At 42.2% G+C, this 22,865-nt stretch overlaps 1 protein-coding gene across 2 annotated transcripts in view; it reads left to right on the top strand.

Annotated features, from left to right (window-relative positions):
* Positions 1 to 22,865, top strand: part of LOC115592178 (chondroitin sulfate proteoglycan 4-like) — a 34,117-nt gene that overhangs the window by 9,262 nt on the left and 1,990 nt on the right. The window contains exons 1-21 of one of the 2 annotated variants that reach the window (XM_030434720.1): positions 6,456 to 6,645; positions 9,570 to 9,733; positions 10,354 to 11,472; positions 11,609 to 12,019; positions 12,102 to 12,223; positions 13,035 to 13,143; positions 13,458 to 14,786; positions 15,574 to 15,666; positions 16,093 to 16,590; positions 16,732 to 16,866; positions 17,293 to 17,478; positions 17,662 to 17,844; positions 18,161 to 18,337; positions 18,447 to 18,645; positions 18,749 to 18,880; positions 19,816 to 19,991; positions 20,085 to 20,280; positions 20,375 to 20,546; positions 20,657 to 21,095; positions 21,263 to 21,415; positions 21,773 to 22,354. In XM_030434720.1, the coding sequence (XP_030290580.1) occupies positions 6,582 to 6,645; positions 9,570 to 9,733; positions 10,354 to 11,472; positions 11,609 to 12,019; positions 12,102 to 12,223; positions 13,035 to 13,143; positions 13,458 to 14,786; positions 15,574 to 15,666; positions 16,093 to 16,590; positions 16,732 to 16,866; positions 17,293 to 17,478; positions 17,662 to 17,844; positions 18,161 to 18,337; positions 18,447 to 18,645; positions 18,749 to 18,880; positions 19,816 to 19,991; positions 20,085 to 20,280; positions 20,375 to 20,546; positions 20,657 to 21,095; positions 21,263 to 21,415; positions 21,773 to 22,354 (6,639 nt within the window). In that variant the 5' untranslated portion in view covers positions 6,456 to 6,581. Of the gene's footprint in view, positions 1 to 6,455; positions 6,646 to 9,569; positions 9,734 to 10,353; positions 11,473 to 11,608; positions 12,020 to 12,101; positions 12,224 to 13,034; positions 13,144 to 13,457; positions 14,787 to 15,573; positions 15,667 to 16,092; positions 16,591 to 16,731; positions 16,867 to 17,292; positions 17,479 to 17,661; positions 17,845 to 18,160; positions 18,338 to 18,446; positions 18,646 to 18,748; positions 18,881 to 19,815; positions 19,992 to 20,084; positions 20,281 to 20,374; positions 20,547 to 20,656; positions 21,096 to 21,262; positions 21,416 to 21,772; positions 22,355 to 22,865 lie in introns of those variants that run through there. The other variant, XM_030434721.1, reaches the window with a different exon arrangement.

The following is a 22,865-nucleotide window of genomic DNA, read 5'->3' as shown; positions in this document are numbered from 1 at the left end:
GAGTGAGTGACATGATGGACTGTGTCTATCATTTCATAGTTTGAGTGCTTGTCGTTATGACTAAGACAGAAGCAGTGACTCAGATCATGTTTTGCTTAGAAGCCTTTAACAATGTTAAATCACCCGATAAGCTGCAGGGTCGAGTGGTTTGGCAGTGAGTCAGGCCACCAGCTGCCAGCAGCCATTGTGTTTGGGGACTGACCTTTGTCACAGAGATGGAGAGGAAGAGTAAGAGAGGAGAGCAAAACAAAGCGTGATATTGTATCAGGGGAGCAGTGTAAGAGAGAGTAACATGTCATGCGTGACTTGAAAGGGATTCATGTGATACCTGCATGTGTAGTCCTCTATTTTTCTGTGTTTCAGAGCTTTTCTGCATGCTTGTATGCTTGTGTAAGTGTGTGCGTTCAAAGTGTTAAGTAATTGGAAAACTGATTCAGACAAAAACTGAGATGTGATTTCTTGACGTACTTGTTTTGCCAGGGTTTTGGAACAGAATCACCATTTGAGTGTTTGTAGAGCTGAACATTGCAAAAAGTACTCAGTGACGAGCAAGACCTCCTGACTTGTGAACAGGCTTCTTCCATTCCTTTAACTTACTTTTTCCATTTTGAAGAAAAAAAAAACACATTGCAAGATAACCACAGGTCGTTTCCTTTGATCCCTTCCCATCCTTCCTTCACTGCAGTTTCCCTTCCCGTCACTCCTCATCGTAAGTGCTGATCTTGCAAATGTTGCCCATCTTTGTTTTCTCAGAGCAATCTGTGATTTATAGGTTTGGGAAGGAGGAGAGGAAAATGAATGTAAGCATAAGAGTTGGAAGTTAGTCCAATGGATTTTGAAAAAAGTGATTTCATTTGCTTTACTTTTTGATTTTAAAGTCTTCAAAATATTAATTTGAAAACTATTCTGTACATACATCAATGTAGTGTTCCAGACATCAAGAAAACATAATAAAGAGACATTTGGATATGACAAGCCAGAAAAGCACTCGTGTTACTTGTAAAATTAAATATGGCTTTATTCCACTCACTAGGACACTTCAGTTGAACTGAGCTGTCTTTAATGTTTGTGGTTCCACCTGTGCTTTATCTGCAGTGAAAGGTTTGTTGTCTTTTGTCTCGTTTCTCTTTCTACCATGAAATCTCTTGGTAGTTAACTAGCTATATGGCTCCAGGGGTGGTAGTGTTGGCTTGTTGGTCTGTTTGTCTCCCCCATGGTGAGTTGACATAAATTGTAGCAATCACTTCACTTTATTATCTTTTGCTTAATTTAATTACCAAACTAGAGAACTACAGACATTCCCATTAGTGTAGTCTATTGTTAATCAAATGGTATTGTGAACAATAGTTAACAACATGTAACTTGGCTAGAACTGGTACTCCAGCTTGTTGTACTGGAACCTAGTCAACTTGGGTATGTCGTCATTCCCAGCTCCGACTTCCAACTTCTTACGTAAATGGAACGACCAATATACGGTTGTAAAAGCATGTACGCACCGTCATGGTGAGTGTGTTAGTGTGCCAACATTAACATTCAGCTCAGAGCACTATTGTGCCACTTACAGATTCACAGAGCTGCTAGCTTGGCTGAAGAGTCTTGTTTTCTAAAGTGTGTGAGAGCCTGCAACACCTGCAAACAGACATGATTAGATCCAAAACAAGTTAGCTTAGTGAACGGTACTGTAGCTTTAGCACTATCCTATTTGTCCTTTTTCTTTTCTTTGATAAATGACTTAAATTGAACCCGAGGATGACATTTTCTTCTTATCTTGTGATTATCACCTCTCCCTGTGTCTTATTTTGTCGCCTCTTCTCTTTCAATAAGTGAGCTAAATACAGCAGCTATGACTCAAACTGACTCACACCTTAATCACTTTCCTGCGCATGTAGGCACACACAAACACGCACACACACACACACATACACACATACACACGCAAACAAAGACTCCCCAAGGCGTCCCCAAGCAAAGGTAGCAGCTGTTCCCAGCATCACATTGCATGTTTTAGCAGAGAAATATCAAATATCTGAAAAGTTCCCCGAAACGTTTGAAGAGGTGCCTCTGGAGATGGGACACGCACGCACGCACACGCGCACACACACACACACACACACACACACACACACACAGAGTGTGAATAGTCTGGTGTGTCTTACTACTAATGTAACTTGTGTATGCCAGGGATGGAGAGAGCACACCTAATGAATGGCTGAAAGCTCTGGCCTCCCTCTCACTCACACAAACATGCACTCCCCCTCCTCGACAGGATCAAATGTCCCGAGCTGCTCTTTTGTTGAGTTTTGTTAAAAAATGTCATGGTATTTAAGCTAAATGCTAAAAATGACAAAGAAAAACTGCAGCTTGTTAATTATCTGTGTCCTTTATGGTTTAATGTCAGTGTATGGACCATCTACTGATGTCCACCCTCTTAAGCTTTGTTTATACGGCCTCCGCAGACAGCATGTGAGCTACTACGGCGTTAATGCTCAGTATGCTGCAGTAAATCTCTGAAACACTTGAAGGCGAACAAACGAAAAGGGAAGACTACACACGTTTACCAGAAGAACAAGGCTACGTGCACTACACATCAGCTCCCCAATGCTAGGAATCTGCTGATCAATTTATGACTATTATAAAGACTAAAGCCACACGAGTGACATGCTAGAAACAGAATCTGCTTCCCTTTTTCTCCTTGACAGCCTCTCTTAAAACTTCTCTCTGTCTGAGACTCTGGCCTTTCTCCACAGCCCCTTTCTGTCTCTGTTCTTACGCAACCAGCTCATAAATAGAAAATGGATGTGTCACTCAATTACTGTATTTATACTGGTAATGGACGAAAGGCTCGGGCCAAGGTTTATACTAGTGCCCACACAGTGTTTTAAGCCTTCTTCCATTAACTTTATTTTTGCCCCAGTATCAAAACACGGTGACTCATTAATTTCTACTGCACAGGTGGATAATGTGCTCGGCTTATTCTTCTATTTTTATTGTTTTTTTAGCTGCTTGGAAATCAATAGATCTGTTTCAAACTGGACCTGACATGTGTGCAGGCATGAACAAATGCGCCAACACATGGAAGGAAGGATGGGGAAAGCTTGTCATCCGTTATTTTTCCACGAGGGAAGCAGGTTTGTCTTTCTGTTCTCTATTCTTTACATATTCAGTTGAACTAATCAGCAAAGTGTTGGTGACAGGGTTTAAAGCAGGGGCCTTTTAGGTTTGTGCGTCCAGCTGTGTGCTGTGTTTTTTGTTGTTTTAGCTGCAGATGGAGTTAAATTGTTCCCAATCGGCCACCTCTTCCTGGTCTACGCTGTTTGCCTTATCCCAAGCCAGGTGGTTCCTGTTCTCTACCTTGTATGATACATAAGTTTCACTGCTCTGGTTCTAGTCTCTGAGAGTTGGCCAACAATTTGCAGGGCTGGTATGTATGTTGAATCATTGTTTTTAGTGTTAATAGAAGATTCGTGTTTGTAAGTGTTTTGTAGAGGAAGAAATTCAAATGAGCTCCAACCAGTTTTATTCAGGAAGATGAGCATATTGCACCTTTTTAAAGTGCTTTTAAACATTAAACATACATTACTTATGGGATGTATTTTAGGTATGTTACATAATTAAAAGAACTCGCCAGTGACATTCAGTTTTGCTCAGGGATCAGTGGCGTCCTGAAGGAGAGCCCTGTGCTTGCTGTTGTAGTCACCAAACTCATCATCCTCCTTGTGTGGACTTTGTTGCTCTTATTCTGTCAACTGATTTCCTCCTTTGCTCCCATCATGATGAATGATGAATATAGCCACTAGAGGTCGCCACCTAAAATATACATCAACATGGGTCGTACTATGCTGCTTGCAAAGACGAGAGATATCTTGCCATTTTTTTTGGTTACGATAGGCTGGTGCTTTTGTAGTTTTGGGCATCACAAGTTACTGTAACATTTTAACTATCAACCTGTCAAATTCTGTGATTGTAGCGACACTGTTAGCCACAGCTTAACAACATTGTACAAGAGGGCAAGCAGCATGACTAATCAAGCAAGCAGATGGTTATAAATAAATCTCTAGTGTGACAGATATCTATAAACTGCTGATAGGAAACTGAGAACAAACTGGATTTAAAATAAGCTTCATTTATCTCTACTGTATTTTAAACCTGTATGCATGCACAGCTAGCCTAATTCAGAGCAATTCAATAACAAAGTAATCCTGAAATATCTGTAATAGGGTAAAACTTTCATCTTTGCTTTTACTTCCAAGTAGGTATCAGTAAACCGGTTAAAAAACCGGTTAACCTGTAATGCTTCCTTGGTTGGAAGCATTATAGGTAATTAATATAAATGCACCTACTTTATATTATACAATTGTGTCTAGCTCAGTGATTAATTATAAAACTTTGAATTTCCCTTTAAATATTGTGTTTTGAAACAAGAGAAGTCTCTATCAGTTACTGTAGTTCCCAAAATAGCATTTAATGCTAATAAAATATCTGCTGGAGTTTAAAGGGTTGTTACCAACTTTACCCACAACCATGTGTGTATATGTAATTACTTTGTTTTTATTAGAAGAGAAGAAGATAATTTGCATTTAGCTTCAGAAATTTCCCCGCAAAGGGGTCCTGATGCATAGACATGATTAATTCCTTGCATGTGAACTCAATATAAACATTATTTTTAGCTTGAGAGTGAAAAAAATAAATAGTTTTGCAGCCTAAATGACAAGACGGTAATCCTCTCAGCGTGGGATCCAGGCTCATTAAAAGACACCACCCCTCTCGTCATGAGAAGACCCCATCACCGGCTGAACTGTGACCCATTTTGGGTGTGACCCCTTCGCTTAAGAGACCAGACTGCAGAGTCTATTATTCAACATCCTGGGAACTAAACCTAAACCCAGCACTCCTCTCATGTGCGAGCCAAGCAGAGTTTGAATCAGCAGCTGAATAAAAGCCCTTATGTGTTCTTTCAGCAGCTTAATGGAGCAAACTCTCTCAAGCTGCAGCACAGCACCGCATTTCAGTTTGTGTGTGTGTGTGTGTGTGTGTGTGTGTGTGTGTGTGTGTGTGTGTGTGTGTGTGTGTGCGTGTGTGTGTGCATGTGTGTGTGCGTGTGTGTGTGTAGGTTAGAGGGTGGGATGGGTTCAGGATACAGTGTGTCCTGCAGTTTGAACAATCACACCCAAACTTCCACTTTACCTCAATCAGCCACAGGACATTTCCCTCCTCTAACCTCTTGCTCCTTTCATTTCCTCTCTCTCTCTTCTGCTTTTGCCATTTTGCACACTCTGTACCTTTCCATTCTTTCCATTAATGTTTTCTTTGGCGGCGGCTTTGCTGGCAAAACGATTCTCTTTTTATACCAATTTAAAATCCCTTTTTGTACTTTGACTCAAGTAACTGAATTTATCTTCTTGACTGTTGAATTTGAAAATGTCAGACTGTCAGGGGGAAGGGATGTGTCAGATTGGTAGGAAAGATATAGACTTTCTTCTGTCATCTAGTTCAGCATTGCAAAATACTGTTGTGGTGTGTTCCATTTACTTTAGAGGTTGGGGCTGGGAATGACTGCGTTCCAGTTCAACAAGTTGAAATACCAGTTCTAGCCAGGATTGTTATCTGTTGTTTACCATACCAGTTGATTAACAATGCATGACACTGTATTATGTGCATACAAACACCAAAGCAACATGTTCACGGATAGAAGTTGGATAAAACTGTTTTTAAGACTGATTTATTAAAACACATGCAAGAAAGAAGCTCTAATAAACAGTATGTTCTTCAGCTTTTAAAGCTGTTCATTCTGTAGATTGAAAGAGACACATGATTATTTGCTTTTCCCTCATAAGAATGATCTGTGATAAACCTTTCTATCATAACAAATACATTTATCATTTTGGCATCAGTAAATTGTAAAGCGGTTGGTTTGAAGTTATACTGCTACAGCCAGGATTCCACATTGACTCTTTGACCTATTGATTGTAAGTAACAATTTCTCCAGGTCAACCAAAAAACACACACAAAGCCTATACGTACATTGATATTCATCATGATAAATTTATAGTAGAAATTGGTTAAATGTCAGTGCTGCTCATTTTGAAGTATATGTGTGAGATTAGCTCACCAGAACACAAGCCATGGGTTGAGGTAAGGATGGGTTCAGTTCAGGCTGAATCCCTTTTTCAAAATAGTCTTCAAGGTGAGACAGTGTCAGTTTCCTCATGAACAAAGCTACACAAACAATCTGCTGTAGTGTCCAAAAGGCCTCTGCACATTTTTTCACTCCCCCTCTGCCTCTCTGCCTCTGTATGTGTTATGACACCGCCCCCTGGTGTTCATATTCGGTTCTAATCACCACAGCATCCAATCGGAGGGTCAGAGGGTGGAGCTCCACCTCACTGTGCTCAGCTCTCAGGTACATTTTTTTTAAAAAGCTGCAAGCCAAAGCTAGCAAAGCGCGTAGAGACTATTAGGGGTGGAGGTAGTGGTGACATGCAGAGCCACTGATGTGCAGTAATGAGAATGGACGGCACAATCAAGCAGCCAGATGTTGCTCTTAACTAAACACAGGTTAGATTTGAAGGGCCAAACTAACAATGGGGAGTTTTGTGGCTGATCTGATTCTGCTCCTGCTGGTTTCCACTGGACAAGTTTATGGAGGTAAGACACTGCAGAGGAGGGAGAAGCAGCCTTCCTCCTAACTGTGAGATGCAAAAGTTTAACCTAAGAAGAATTGTCCGTCAACATTATAGCTCAATGATTTGTGGCATTGCTACTATGGAACTAGGAATGCTGTAAAAACTTTCCCTTAGAGAAGTTTCTTATGGTCTTGTGACACAAGCTGTGGTTGTCCTGAATCCCATCACCTTTTAATGAATTAAAACAGGAGATAGTAGTGGTGTTGTAAATGCAGTGCTGTTTTTTGCACTACATTTGATTGAGAATCTGAAAATCTGTGACAGTTGGCAGCTTAATGTTTAATCCAGTCTAATATTGTCTGTAGACATATGGCAATATGCTGCTGGATAATGGATTACATTTTGGCTGGATGCTTGTATTTACTTATGTTATTGCCGTGGGAAAATGGGTACCTGATCTGTCAAACTGCTCACCAACCTACCCCTGACAGTGTTTTCTAAATATGAACAGATTAGACTTTGGTTTATTTTTCGCCTATTCACCTTAAAGCTAACACCGGTTGCTGCATGTAAGGGAATAACATTTCCAGTGCAATGAAGACAATTATACATGTCTCTGTCCTCTTCCCTGCACATGACAGTGAATTAAAGACCTGCATTCACGTTCGAGGTGTGTCTGTAGGAAGATTACTAATAATCCAATGTTCACTGGCATCATAGAGGCAGATTAGAGATAGATGGACAGACATGGGTTATACTGACAGCGGGCTTATAGGCTTTATACAGAGCGGCATGCTGGGCTGGCCTGCTGACTGAGTACTTCTCACTGGGACCAGTCTTATAACACACATTAATAGCCTTGATAATAAACTATGTTTTTTTGCAGGCAGTGCATTTCCTAGCCAGAGCTGCAAACGGATTTAAAGGCAGTAAATTGATAAGCTATTCGGACAAATGAGACCAGTGCAGGATAAAAATGTAGAGTACATACAAATGGAAGCAAAAGATGATGTTTTTTTCAACAAAAAATTAACCAGAAAGACTTGACCTAACGTTAGCCACAACAGGTTTCTCAAAAATAGTCAACTGTAACTGTTTTATCAGTGTTGTCCAACATGACAGATGCATTAACCACATGCAAAAAAAAAGAGACTAAACACTATGTTATGTCTTGAATGGTAATGGTTCTCAACAGGTAAAAATCTGGCTTATGTTGCTGACAAATTGTTTTCTGTGATGTGTGGCACATGAATTAATGGCTGTTCTGTAATTATACTGGATAATTTCTGACTAATTCATTCATTAAATGTCTTTGCTTCAGTTTTTCTCCCAATAACACCAATTAACCCTTTTTATTGTGTTTTATAAACCAATTTCTGTGGTTTAGTTTGAAACTCCTTTACTTTTTGATTTTGTGTGTTCAGTCTCACTGCAACTCCATACTGTTGTACTGTTCAGAGAGTTTTAGAGAGTGTAGAGTGTCAGCCATCCCCAACAATAAACACACAAACACACACATCTCCTGACCTCTATTTGCTGTGTGTTACTGTTTCCATGGCCTGACGTTCATTTGAAAGGGTGCTCCAACACAGCTGCTTTGTAGGTCAAATTGATTAACAATCAAGACATTGTAATTGCATATAGACACAATTAGAGAATCCTAGAATGGAAAGGAGTTAGGGCTGGAAAATATATTGTGATATGCAACTATATATCATCTTAGAGTTTGGAAAACTATATATCCTGATATCTCACAAGTGTCATCTTTTCCTGGTTTCAAAGGCTACAATACAGTAAAGTGATGTAATTAATTGCGATAGTATTTTCAAGCCATTACACCCAGCCCTAGTAAGTGTTCATCATTTGTAAATGTATTTAGATCAAAGTATGCCAGAGGAAAACATTTAAATATAAATGCAGCAGAATTGCTTCATGCAGTTTTAAGCATGACCATGGCTTGACTCTGGGTATGTCAATGGACATACTGGTGGTCCTGTTGATCCTCTTTGGTCCAGACTGAAATTTCTTAACCACTATGAGATGGATCGCTATAAAAATGTGTGCATATATGTTTCCAATATACTATATCTGAATTATTTGACTTTGCACTTGCACCACAATGAGGTTGATATTTGTGTTTTTTAGTACAGATGTTTATGTCTCTTTCATGATAGCCATAAACAACATAAACAAGTCAGCATGTCAGTATTGTCATTGTGAGCATATTAGCATGCTGATGTTTGCATCGCACCAGTATAGCATCACAGAGACGCTATATTAAAGCTGGCCCTATTTTGGCCTTGAACCCAGGCCTATGTAATTGGAACCTGTGTTCTGGCTATCAGATCTTGACTAGATCTTGACCGTAAGTCAATGCTGTATGTGGTTCGAGTGTATGTGGCTGTGTGGCCTCTTGCCTAGCCAGACCAAATTTGCTTTAGCACCCCCTGAGCTCTGTACCAACCAATGACATTATTTTTGCTTTAAGAGCAGTCAAGCCATTGAGAAATGTTTGTACAACTCAATGTGCAGTCTGCGTCATTTGGGTCAACAGTGAAGTCTAATTAGCATCAGAACGTGTCAGAATGGCCCACTCCAGAATGCATTAGTTGTCATTAATTGAATTCAGATAGCAGGTGTAAAGTGCACAGTAGACACCACATTGACAAGCCAGTCAATACAAATTAGTGGAAAAGCCTTTGGAGGCGGAAGGCCTTTGGTCACCAAATGTTGTTATGTCAGTAGATTGTTTGTATGTAAATTTTACTGAGAATGTCATTGAAAAAAAAAAAAAGGGTCCCTGCCCAGATCAAATCTCCAGTTTTCCAAGAAGTTCTGCCATAAGTTCTTATCAATATCGCCAATTTGTTATCACATAGAGTGTCAGTTAAAACTTTCGGTATAGCTTTATGGACTTCTTGTTTGTCTTTGTTTTCATTGTTATAGTGTCGTTCTACGGTGATGGCTACATCCACCTTCGGACAGTGGAGGCATCCATTCAGACATTGCTCCATGTACGTTTTCGAACCTCCAGTCAGACAGGGCTGCTGTTTTTGGCAGCTGGAAGCAGAGACTTCTTGCTGCTGGAGCTGATCTCTGGTCGCCTACAGGTAGGCTAAAGGACTGTAGTGCACTTGAAAACAACAAGCAAGACAAATCTGTTAGTGTAATCCAATGAGTTGACTAAGCCTGTCCAGAGGCTCTCACATAAAGTTGTCTAACACCTTCAAAAAAAGGTATTTTTCCCCTGCGTCATTTTAGCTCATATATATTGGCATTTACTACCCTGAGGAGGGCCAGAGAGGACTGAACACACACTCTTGGTGTCAGATTGCTTCCAAAGAGAAAAAATTAACCCCCTGGCACTGGCTTCATTTTAGAACAAGTTCCTTCATGACCTACGGTTAAAGAGAAGACCGCAATAGTTTAATGAAAACTCCAGCATGGCAAGGGAGCTGCTCATGAAAGAGTTTGGTTGCATTTGTGTTTGTGGAATAGTCCTTAGATCTACAGTTAACAGTCAGTTAAGTCCCTTGATGTTGTTTACAGTTGTGCACACTTAAGATCTAATCACTATGTTTTTGTCAGCTTTTATGTGTTTTGCCTGTCTTGAAACTTGATGTCTTACTAATTAAAGTTTGTGTTTGACATATAAACACATATTAAAAGGCTTCCATTTCCATCTGTCTTGGCTTTCATTCCTTTCCTCGCATCCTCTTATATCCCTCAGGTACGCCTAGACCTGGGTTCAGGTGAGCGTTCTCTTCGTTCAGAAAAAGGCATCCATCTCAGTGACCTGGCATGGCACTCAATGAAGCTGACCCACGACCGCCATAATGTAACCATGACCGTGGACAGAAACTCTCATACCAGTCTCCGTATGCCAGGACCAGATCTGGAGCTCAGTGTCGAGGATGGTCTTTTTGTTGGAGGGGCAGCTGGACTGAACCACCAACACCTTCTCAACATCTCCTCCGGGTTTAGAGGTTGTGTAGATGAAGTTGTGTTCAATGAACATAACCTGCTTTCCAGCCTGAGGCCTTATTCTGGATACAAGAGTGTCCATGAGGTATCATTGAGCTGTAGTCCGCAGTTTTCAGCAACAGAAGAAGATTCTGTCAGTTTTTTCAGCTCTAAAGCCTTTATTTCTCTCCCACCGTGGGAGGTGCTACAGGAGGGGGTGTTTGAATGCCAAATGCACCCCTCTGCAAGAGAAGAAGATGGCATGGTTCTGTATAGCTCTGGCAGCCAGGGAGGGTTTGTTTCCATAGAGATCAGAGATGGTCACCTGGTGGCAACAGTGGGAAATGGAGGTGGGAGTAAGATTGAGCTGCGTTCTCTAACATATGTCCTCAGCAACCACACCTGGTACCCAATCCAGCTACACCTGCTGCCCCACAGTGTCCAGCTGAAGGTGGGTGAGGAGTTGGTCAAGGCTGACCTGAGTCTCGAGCTTCAGGTCATCCAGCTCAATAGGCCGCTCTTCCTTGGAGGGCTGAACGAAGAAGCCCGTGGAGAGGCAAGGCGAGCCGGTCTGTTGACCGTTGTGCCAGGGGGGCTATTGGCTGGGGGAGGAGGCTCCTTTAAAGGCTGCCTCCGAGAAATTAGGGTGAACACTCAAAGAATGGGCCTACCTCAAGCTGTCATCACCAAGGACATCACAGTTGGCTGTAAGACAGAGCTAGCTGCAGATGCAGTGGCCACCACTGGTCCAACAGATCATCCTGATGTTGATGTTACGACCACACGACCAATTACCAACAATAAGAAGAACCCTAACTTTTTGTTGCTGAGAAAGCTAGAGGTAGCAGAGGGAGGCCGGGCACCACTGGAGCCCAAACACATGAGGGTAGGACCGGTTGTCTACTTCACTTTTAGTTATTTGACAGGTTTCTTATATATGAATGTCAATATTATTATTATTACATAGTTATTTAGTTTTCTCAGGATTTATAGGTCAGTTCCGTTTTTGTACTCCCTTCTAGGTGAATCTGGACTTCCGGAAATTGGGCATTCACCCATCCCAGTTGATGTTTCGTATTGAGGGGCAGCCTGTCCACGGCCAGCTCCGGTTGGACCTCACTCCAGATCATGAAGGCATTCTAGGGCAAGGGCTGGGGAGGACTATCACAATAGGAGCAGAAGAGGCCGACCGAACTTTCAGTATGCTGGACCTGTGGCAGGGCCGGGTGATGTACGTTCATAGTGGGTCAGAAGTCAATCAGGACTTCTTCATGTTTTCAGTCTTCTCCAGTAAAAAGAAAGAGCTGCCTGTGTTTCTGAAGGGCAGCCGCCTGCACCGCTTTGATATCAGCATCAGCCCTGTAAATGATGCACCTGTGCTCAGCCTGCCGGAGGGAAACCTTTTCACTCTAGTGGAGAAGTCCAAACGGCCAGTAGGTGTAACAGAATGCCCAGATGGTATGAATCTGTGTGTTAAGTACAAACTGAATAATAATACAACCATAATGTCCCCAGCTGACAACAGATGTGCTGAGAGTGTCGGACCCTGACAGCAGTCCTGCAGATCTGGTGCTGAGCTCCCTGGGAAACCTCAGCACGGAGGTCGGACACCTTGAGCACCAGGATTACCCCGGCAGGTTTGTGCTATGGCTTGTGAGGCTTTACTGTACATCGCAAATCTTCTTACAACCAGTCATAGAGGTCTGTTGGAGAAGTGCCTATCTTTATTTATGTAATATCTGTATTAGTGCCAGGCTACAAAAAGAAAGATGCCTGAAATGTTTTTGAGTATGAATGACTCATGGCTGTTAAATGTTAAAACAGTCTTTATCCACATTAAGTCAAATATTCAATGCACTGAAATCAGTCCCAGTGGAGCTATCTGTCACTCCTTGTTGAATTTGCTTGTACATAATATCAACAACATCTAAAAATACTTACCTTCCAAGAGTCCACTTTTTAGACTTTTAAACATACAAACAATCATAAATAATTGGACACATCATTTTTGACACACACATGCATATACCTTCCTACACTGAAACATATCATGGACTCAGTGGCACATACAGTATACTCCAATGTGTGTACCCATATGTATAGATATACACATATTCATATATATTTTCTCACACACACACATCCCTGCCAAGATCAGTATATATATATATACGTATATATTTATATTTATATATATATATATTTATATTTATATGTTCACATTTAATATTAATACTCAACAAAGTGCAACTGGACTTGTTTCAGTTTCTTGTTCATATTCAAGAAATTGAAACAGGTCCAGTGGCCTACGATACAGCAGTTAAAATTACCATGATCTGGGAAACTTAATCAGCAATACTACAAACCTACTTATAATACAATGTTTTGATGATAACTAAAATAACAAACCAGAACAATGAATTTAATAGGATTGTATTTGTCTTCCAGGGCTATTAATTTGTTCTCCCTGAGTGACCTGGAGGAGGGAAAGATCAGCTATGTCCACACTGGGGTCCCCACCTCTAGGCTGGCATTCAGGGTCAGCGATGGGGAGAAAGTAAGTAGAGTACAGCTTGTAATAAACCCAGAAGCTGTAACATAAAGAGTGTGAGCTACCTTTAGGTGTGACTTTGGTCGTGACTGAAATTTGGACAGAGTTTTCTGTACTTTGTGTTTAGGGCTAATAAGCAAATACAGGTTAACATGTTAAACTAAAATGGTGAACATGATAAACATCAGTTTGTTAGCATTGTTGTGACTTTGTTAGCTTGTTGATATTAACATTAATACCACCACCCTGCCTGATTATAGCCTCATAGTGCTGCTCATGGCTGTAGTCTCTTGGTCATAATGTCCCTCTCCTTTCCACAGTTGAGCAACACAGTAGTACTGAGGATTATGGCGGTGCCACTCGAACACAAACTAGTGAATAACACCGGGCTGGAGGTATACCAAGGCGGGGCTTCCATCATCACAACCGATCACCTTGCAGTAGAAGTTAATGTGGCTGATCAGGCAGTGGACATTCTCTATGACGTTACAGAGCTGCCACAGTATGGTGAGCTCCAGCGGTTGCACTCAAGCGGCGAATGGAAACTGACAACTTCCTTCTCTCAGAAGCTTATAGAAAAAGAACGGGTCAGATATGTCAACACTTACCATGGCCTTCAGACTCGGAGCAACATCACTGATCACTTCAAATGTAAAATCAGCATTGATTCCCAGGCCACGGAGGAGGTTGTTATCATTATTGCTGTACGCTGGATCCACTTCAAAGTCACACGCAGCAAGATTGAGCTAAACGGTGTTCAGACTGCAGCTGTCACTCCCGAGGACCTCCATGCGATTTCTAAGGGTGTTAAACTCAATGAGAGCGACCTCTTCTTCAGGCTCCTAACAGTACCAAAGAAAGGGAGGCTATTCCTCAACAACATAGTTCTGCAAAGGAACTCATCCTTCAGCCAAAGGAACATCACAGATGGTTTGGTGAAGTACGAGCTGCTCACCAGGCTCCAGGATGACACAAGGGACACATTCAGCTTTCAGGTGTTTTCATCACATGCCAGCTCACCAGCTTATGACTTCAGAATCAACATCAAAGCTGAGTCGTCTGCCATCGTTGTTGTAAACAAAGGCCTGTCAATCATGGAAGGAGGAAGTAAAGTCATCAACAAAGATATCCTGTTCACTCACACAGCAAGTAACCGGGAGGTCCACTACAGCATTACAGTGAGCCCCAGACACGGGCAGATACGGAGGATCAACCTTTCCAACTCAACTTCCATTAACGACAACATTAAAACATTCACAAATCATGATATCATTGAGGAGAGGATCATGTACGTTCATGATGACAGCGAGACCAAGCAGGATTCCTTTACTTTTCAAATAATGGTTTACAAACCGCACAAACTCACCAACAAGAAGGAGGATAAAAACAAAGCCGAACACACCTTTAATATCTCTGTGCAGCTCGTCAATGATCAGAGGCCTGTCAGGGTTGTCGATAAAGTTTTCCATGTGGCCCGAGACGGGCAGAGGTTGGTGACGCTGAATGACCTTCGTTACCGAGACGATGACTCGGACTTTGAGGACAGCTGGTTGGTGTACACGCGGAGAGGGATTCCAATGGGAGAGTTAGTGCTGGCCAGCGATACTAGTCACAAGTTGTACGAGTTCACACAGCGGGACCTCGAGCAGGTGAGGACACCTTTTTGTCAAGAGCTATGGTTGTACGGGTGGCAAAATATTGAGGACCACTAAGTCATAATTTCAGCAAACCTCTAGTGATCGTCTGACTGATCCAAATAATGAGGTTAAAAGCCTTCCAACTTCCCAGAAGAACTGATGAAGCTTTTTCAATAGTTGAATTAGTTCACAGGAAACGTGAATCTAAAGGGTGAAAAACCTGCTGTCATACATACAAATACAGTACACAGGGATGCGGTTAATCATAAAAATCAGGATACGAGCGCAGACTTTTAGATAGTCTGTCCTTAAAGGTATTTATGTGCTACACCTTTCTACACATAGAAAGTGAGGCAGTTGGGTGAAAAATGAATTAAGAGAGCTTAAGGTAGATGTTCAAATCCATCGTTGCTCTCCTGTAAACACACCTGGCCAGCAGCTGGTGTGGTGTGCAGAGTGGCCGGTTTAGATGCTGTTTGAAGGTCTTATAACCACTTTAAAAAGCAAATCCAGCTGCTTTTGACTTCTGGATTCAGTAGTTATAACAGTGAGAGTAATACTAATGTTTCTTCAGTTGAACTCATGCTATGCGGGGTCGAGGTGAAGTCTGAACATATGAGTTTTGAGTGTTTTACGGAAGATGGCGAGTGATTCCGCTGTCCTGACATTGGTCGGGAGTCCGTTCCACCACTGAGATGCCAAAACAGAGTTTTTTTAGTTGTTTTTTTTTTTTTTTTTTTTACCTGCAGCAGCTTTTTACTCTTCTGTCATCATCTCCTCCTCTTTTCTCTTCGCTCAGAAAAAGGTGCTGTTTGTCCACAGAGGAGTAAGCTTTGGGCGTTTTGTGCTCTTCGTAACAGATGGGAAACATTACGTATCTACACTGCTGGAGGTGATTATAATATCTTCACACTAGATGTATTTTACGGTTTTATTTATTTATTTTGTTCTTACAGGAAAAATGCTGGGGGCAACATTTTTTCAAGCTATGATAGTTTGTTTCATGTTTAGATATTTAAGATTTTGTTTTTGTTTGTGTGTATGTGATGGTTTTACTTTAATATGTAAATTATAGCTCCTTCTACATTATTTACTGTTGATTGATTATTTTACAAAAAAAACAATATAAAACTATAAAACAAAATAATAAGATAACATAAGGTGTCAAAGGAGACAAAAGAGAATGATTATGTATCTGAAAAACAGTAAAATATACAAATATAGAATATAATTCAAATATATAGTATAAAGCCTAGTGATGCTGCTTTAAACAATTAATAATACATTTGTGTCTCTGCTGTGTAACTTGCTGGTGTAGGTGATGGCTCAGGATCCTTACCTCCAGGTTGAGAACAACACAGGCCTCACGGTCCAGCGAGGCAGGGTCACAACCTTGACCTCTGCAAACCTCAGCGTCTTCAGCAACCTCGACATCCGAGACCCACAGGAAGTGACGTTTGAGGTCTTCCTTCCACCCAAACAGGGCGTGCTCTGCTTTAATGATGGAGATCGAGAGACTGTAACAGAAGCAGATGCAATTTCAATATTCACCCAGAGAGATTTGATGGCAGGGAGCCTGGCTTATCACCACGATGGCAGCCAGGAGCTGTCAGATGGGTTCAATGTGACGGCAAGAGCAACGGAGAAGAGTACAGAGAGGCGACTGGATAGAGGGAGGAGGGAGGTGCATCTGGACATCGGAGTGCCTGTGAAAATCTACCTGGAGAGTCACCAGAGGCCGCCAACGGTCATAAATAACCGTCCAGCGGTGGTGGCCGAGGGAGAGAGTGTCTCCATAAGCAGGGAGCACTTGGAGGTAAGCCAGTTATCATCACATAGTACAAATAAAATAATAAAAGACATCAAAAGCATCAATGTTAAAGAGGATGTTTGAATGTAATAAATATTTTTTAAGCATAAGCCTTATTTTCTAATATGTAATGTTTTCTTTGAACAGGTGGTTCATGAGGACAGCCAGCCCTCAGAAATTGTTTTTACTGTCCAAAGTCCTCCCGCCCTGGGCTCCCTTCTGAGGTTTCCGCCCAACGACAAACACCATAACAACAATGGAGAACAGCAGCACCTCTATCAAGTACAGTCATCTTTAAGGAAACATTTAAAACAGATTTTGTTACATTTAAAGCCAAATAAGCTATTGGGCTCCAATCTGACCAAACCAGACCCACCCAAATCTGACGTTTCTGAATGTTTAACTTCTTATTAATGGTCACTTAGGAGGTTTTCTTTTAACATTTTAACTCTAAGTGTTGCTCAGTTAGTAATGAATATTTAAGGTTATAGAGATGTACTTAATAGTTAAAACCCCACTTTATTGATTTTATTGAAAGCAGAGTAGTTTACAAGTCAAAAAGGGACTAAAAAGTCCTGTAGGGCTCAAGAAAGTGGGAGACAGTTGTGACAGTTTTACATTCAGTCTCAGAAACCCAACATTCAAGTGTCAAAAGATTCACACACAAATAGCACTTGATGATTTTGTCTGATCCGTTCCTCCACACAGGGCATGAGAGAGCAGCTAACAACCTCCTTCACCCAGGAGGACATCAACCAGGGAATGATCGTTTACAATCAGCAGGCTGCAGGAAGCACCAACGATTCTGTTCTGCTGGAAGCAACAAACGGGCTCACAAAGGTCGGACCTGTCAGGCTGTTGATTGATATCATCCCTATCCTGCTCCCCCTACAGGTAAGAATGTGTGTCGAGATGTCCAGACCCTCAAAAAAGGAAAAAAAATGCATTAAAAGTTTGTTTTCTTAACCAAAGGATTACACAAAGGAAGAATCAGTTTATCGGTTAGCAAACTTCTAAGTGACCTGCCAACCAACCAGTCGAACAATCAGTTAATCAATCTTCTGGTTGATTTTGTAGGTGTCTGACTTGACACTTGATGAGGGCTCGTCCCTGCCGCTGACCTCTGACATCATCAGGGTCACCAATCATCACTTCTCAGAGATGAACTTCCTGTACCAGGTCATCATTCCACCACGACACGGACACTTGGAGCACAGCCGGATCCCGGGGATGCCCATCACTGCTTTCACTCACACTGAGGTTTGACTGAGCATGCACACATACGCTGAGGACATATTTTGAAATTGTTCTTTTCAAACAGATAATTAGGAAGATCTATGCTGTAAAGAGTGTTTAGGTCTGATCCAGTAGAGGTGGATCATTAACAATGCCCATTTCTCAGAGCAGCACTTTAGTTTTCCCTTAAGGCATCTACAGGAAAGTCATCCCTAAGATTTAATTTCATCGTGTCATTAAGAGGCCTGAGAAAGAGAAAGTCTCCTGTTGTTTTGCTTGCCATTATTTGATCGGATCAGGTCAACGTCAACATGAATCTTCTCCACGCTTCTGTTTGCAGGTGGAACGTGAGTACATCTCTTACATCCACGATGGCAGCGACACACAGGGAGACAACTTCACCATCGTGGCCAATCAGACAGAAATCAGAAAGCACAGCCTGCCCTGCACCGTGCATGTCAAGGTCACGCCTGTCAACGATGAGATCCCTGTTGTGGCAGTCAACAAGGGTTTGAAGGTGGGGAATGACAGTATACTCTCACAAAACGGGACATGTTCATTTAAACATCGTCTAAAGGTGATAATCTTCCTGTCCTTTCCTTCCACCTTTCCTCTCGTTGCCTCAGGTGTGGGTGGGCTCCGTGACAGAAATCACCGTGAATGAGCTCAGTGCAGAGGACTCAGACACTCAGCCTGACGGCCTGGAGTTTGTTGTCACACCACCGAGCAACGGCCACCTGGTCCTGAAGAGTGCCCCCTCCAGACACATCCTGAACTTCACCCAGGATCACATACAAACTGGACAACTGGTGTTTGTGCACAGTGGTAAGCATACTTTGTTATTTGGAGTATTTTCTTCTAGATTTTCAGATGAACAGATGAAGGTATAATCCCTGTGTTTGTTAACGTTGACTCTGCTCTTGTGTAGGTGCTCTGACGGGTGGCTTTCACTTCCAGGTGAACGACGGCGTGAACTTCGCACCTCGCCAGATCTTCAGCACAACTGCCCACTCTCTGGTCCTCACCCTGCTGAGGAATCGTCCGATGGAGGTCTACCCAGGTAAGGTTTACAATAAAAAAACTGTACAGTACAGTTACATGTACATTTTTTTTAAATATCCAAACTCTTGAATTTAGTGAAACCAGCCTGTTGATCTACAACTTTTTTACATCAGCATTCAGAGCACTAAAGGTCATGAAAAGATATTCTAAACATTCTTCCTTTAATTCTTAAAGAATCTGATGAGTGAAGCTATCCAACGTAGTGCAGTAATATAACAATGGCACTGGGTGGCATCACATGTCTGAGCATTAGCATGCTGCATTATGCTTCGGCAAACACAAACAGATTACAGTTCCTCTGGGACCAGTTGGTGCCAGGCTGGTAGTGGCACTCTCCAGGGGTTTGTGGTTTTAACCTGTAAACACACGCACTGATCTGTAGTCTGTCTGATCAAGGTCACATAAGTGCAGCTGCTGTTATGATAAACAGTAATAACAATATCTTTAACAATATATATTCCTTGTGATCATGAATTTATAAACATAAAACAACGTTATGACCTCACTTATATACAGCGTTTGCTCAGAATACTTTAAAATGTAGTTAATAGATACTGACTACAAATTACATTGTAATGTAATTAGTTGGGTTACAAAAATAATCTAATCCAATGTTGATACTTTTGGATTACTTGCAAAATCACTTAGATGCTTTCCAGGCTTTAAAAGATGTAATTTCCAATAATCAAAGTGATGATAAAAGTTAAATTATATTTATTTAGATATTTAAGAATATTTTTTAAAATGCTTCTGAGAAAAACGTTACCAAAAGGTCCCTTGGTTGCCTGTTCATTCATGATTTTCCCATACTATTAGCCTGTCTGCCTTTTTTCGGGCTGTATAAAATACATTTAACCAGGATCCTTAACTGCCTCTTCTCTGTTTTTGTGAGCTTTCCCTCTAACTCTCATTGTGTCTTTGCTACCTTTAAAGGCTCTGTGACACCAATCACTGAGCAGGAGCTTCAGGCCGTAACCAACGATGTCCACGACATCAAACGAAACCACTCTGTGGTGTTCGCAGTGACCGCTCCTCCAAAACTCGGTCGCCTGGTCCGACATATGCCCGACAACTCCACTCAAGACATTTCCACATTCACACAGAGCATGGTAGGGATGAGGTATTGCCTCTGCAGCTAGAGGCAAACTTTTGCTGATTCAGATAAAATTCTCCTTCCTCATTTCTTTGTCTCTGTCTCTCAGGTGAATGATGGGGTCATCTTGTATGATCAGAAGAAGCCAGAGTCAGTGGGATGGTCGGCTGCAGACTCTTTCTCTTTCACCGTGTCCTCTCCTCCCGCTTTCCTTCTTCCGCACACCTTCACCATCTTAATCTCCTACCAGGCCAATGAGCATCACGACAACCCTCAACACAAGACCAGACTGCTGAACAACGCAGGTACTTTGTGACTGGGTGTGGATAATAAACACTTGTACCAGGAAGAATATAAGGTCAAGAGGACCAACTGAGGTGTTTTATATCTATTATTCAGGTGCTGTGGTGGCTGAGGGAGGAAAAGTGATGATTGACAGTTCTAAACTTGATGCCTCCAATCTCCTGGAGCAAGTCCCGGAGCCCAAGAGGAAAGACCACCGCATCCTGTACCGCGTGATTTCCCCTCCGCGCCACGGGGCTCTGTCTGTACGAGGATACAATCTCACCAGGTGCTTAATTCATTTCTCGTTGTCTCGATAAAACACTGACATTACACTCCTCCCTTCTTCAAAACCAACATAACAATATTAAGTAAGTAATTGTGTTTTTCTTCCCTCAGGACCCAGCCTGATTTCTCCCAGGTCACCCTAAACAAGTTCGGCATCACATACATCCACGATGACTCAGAGACAACGAACGATAGCTTCACTTTCCGGGCCTGGGTGGCTCCTTTGGATCCCTCCTCCTCCTCTCCCTCCTCCACTTCGTTGTCTGCTTTCTCCTCTGATTCCTCCTCTGATTCCTCCTCTGATTCCTCCTCCTCTTCCTCCTCCTCATCCTCTTCCTCCTTTTCCCCTCTCTATTCAGCCTCATCATCCTCCCCTCAGTCAGCAGACGTGACTTCTCATCGCCGTGTCAAGGACGGCCTGATTGTGACGGAGAAGTTCAACATCACAGTGACGCCAGTAAACGACCAGCCGCCACTTATCAGGAGCAGAGCCCCCAGTATGAAGGTCGTTGTCGGGGAGAGAGTCATAATTGGACCAGATAATCTGCAGGTGGGCAAGTATTAAAATAGTACAAGAGGTTTGGAAACAAGTTAAACTTCTACTATACTACCTATAGAAGACAAAAATGTATTATTTCCAATTACCCAGTTGCTTCTTAATAATGGTGTAGTCTTATTTAAAAAAAAAAAAAAAAAACTGTCAATCCCCGTGTCCAGGTTGAGGATCATGACACCCCTCCAGAGGAGCTGCACTACCTGGTGATCAGTAAGCCCAACAATGGCTACCTGACGCTGGGGGAGAGACCAGAACCAGTGACCTCCTTCACCCAGTACGACGTCAACCACGGCCGGCTGCATTTCATACAGCAGGTGAAGAGTCAGGAGATTTATTTCTGCAAACAGTGTTCATACTTCATGTGATGTTTAACAGAATCTGATGGCAAAAATGTAAAGATGTGCAGGCATCGCTGTTTGATTGTTGTCCCCCACTGTGTCATTGTCCAAACAAATTAAAGCTTTAAGAATAGACATTTGTTGTACATAAAAAGGTTACATGTTACAGTTAGCCTGTTTGCAATATGTAATTCATCAACATTTCTTATTTTCTACGAAGTTATACGAATGTTGTATGATAATGCAGTTGAGAGAAGTGTACATTGCTGTTAAACTTTCATTCCATTTCTTCTTTGTTTCTTTTATATTTCCCTCCTGTCTTCTCTCCTTCAGGGTGAGCCCTCAACAGGTGTTTTCTATTTCAACGTAACCGACGGTCATCATCGTCCACTCTACAAACTCTTCAGTTTGGAGGTGATAAAGCCATCTGTCTCCATGGTGAATAACACTGGCCTGTCACTGGTTCAAGGCAGGACTGCTGTTGTCCTGACAACCAACCAGCTCGCAGCTCAGACCAACAGCCGCAGCCCGGCCAACATCACCTATGCCGTCACTTCACACCCTCGCCACGGACGCATCGCTATTAACGACCAGGAAGTCACGACCTTCCGCCACGAGGACCTGCAGTTCGGCCGTGTCGTCTACCACATGACTGAACTCAGCGAATCAGAGGACAGCTTCCAGGTGACGGTGTCAGCCTCTTCTCCAAGTGTCGACTATGGAAATTTGACAGCACAGGCGGTGAAGGTGACTGTGCGACCTCTGATCTACCTGAGGGAGCCGGTGAGGGTGCCCAGCGGTATCGCTGTGAAACTGGGGAAAGCCATGATCGATGCCTCTGAGCTGGCGAGAATCAGCCGAGCTAACCCGGTCTTCGAGGTTCTGTCTCCACCGAAACACGGAAAACTAGTCAAGGTAAAGCTGCTCATTGTAAGTGTTTGAAAGAGCTTAAAAGAAGTTGACATGTGATTATTTTGCACCATGTGTCAGCTGCTTGACTTGCATTACTTTCAGTTTAAGACACGGACAGCTGAAGTCTATTTAGCCTTCTCAGGAACGTGTTAGCAAAATGAGTAAGCCTATAAAATGACTGACTCAACTGTTTTAAATTTAAAGTCTTTAAAACAGTCACACAATACCAGGCGGAAAATCAGTGTTTCTCTACCCTCTCAGGCCGAAGGTTTCAAATCTGCTGTACCTATGACAAAACTCTGCATCACTAATGATGTGGGGCTGAATTGTCAGAATTGGGTGCTGTACCCATACCCTACTTTGTGATGTCACGGTTTTCTGACACACCCGAGTCTACACCACTCCATCACTGCTGTGAGGGGAAAAGTTGAGCCACTGGAGGTCAGCAAAGTCGAAACCCCTCTAATCGTCTTATTTCAGTGTTCTTTATCGTCCTCTTCTCTGTCTGTCTCTC

Source organism: Sparus aurata, chromosome 12, assembly GCF_900880675.1.
Source record: "Sparus aurata chromosome 12, fSpaAur1.1, whole genome shotgun sequence".
Lineage (NCBI taxonomy): Eukaryota > Metazoa > Chordata > Actinopteri > Spariformes > Sparidae > Sparus > Sparus aurata.
Note: the sequence above shows the minus strand (reverse complement) of the source record. Positions and strands in the feature narration are given on the sequence as shown.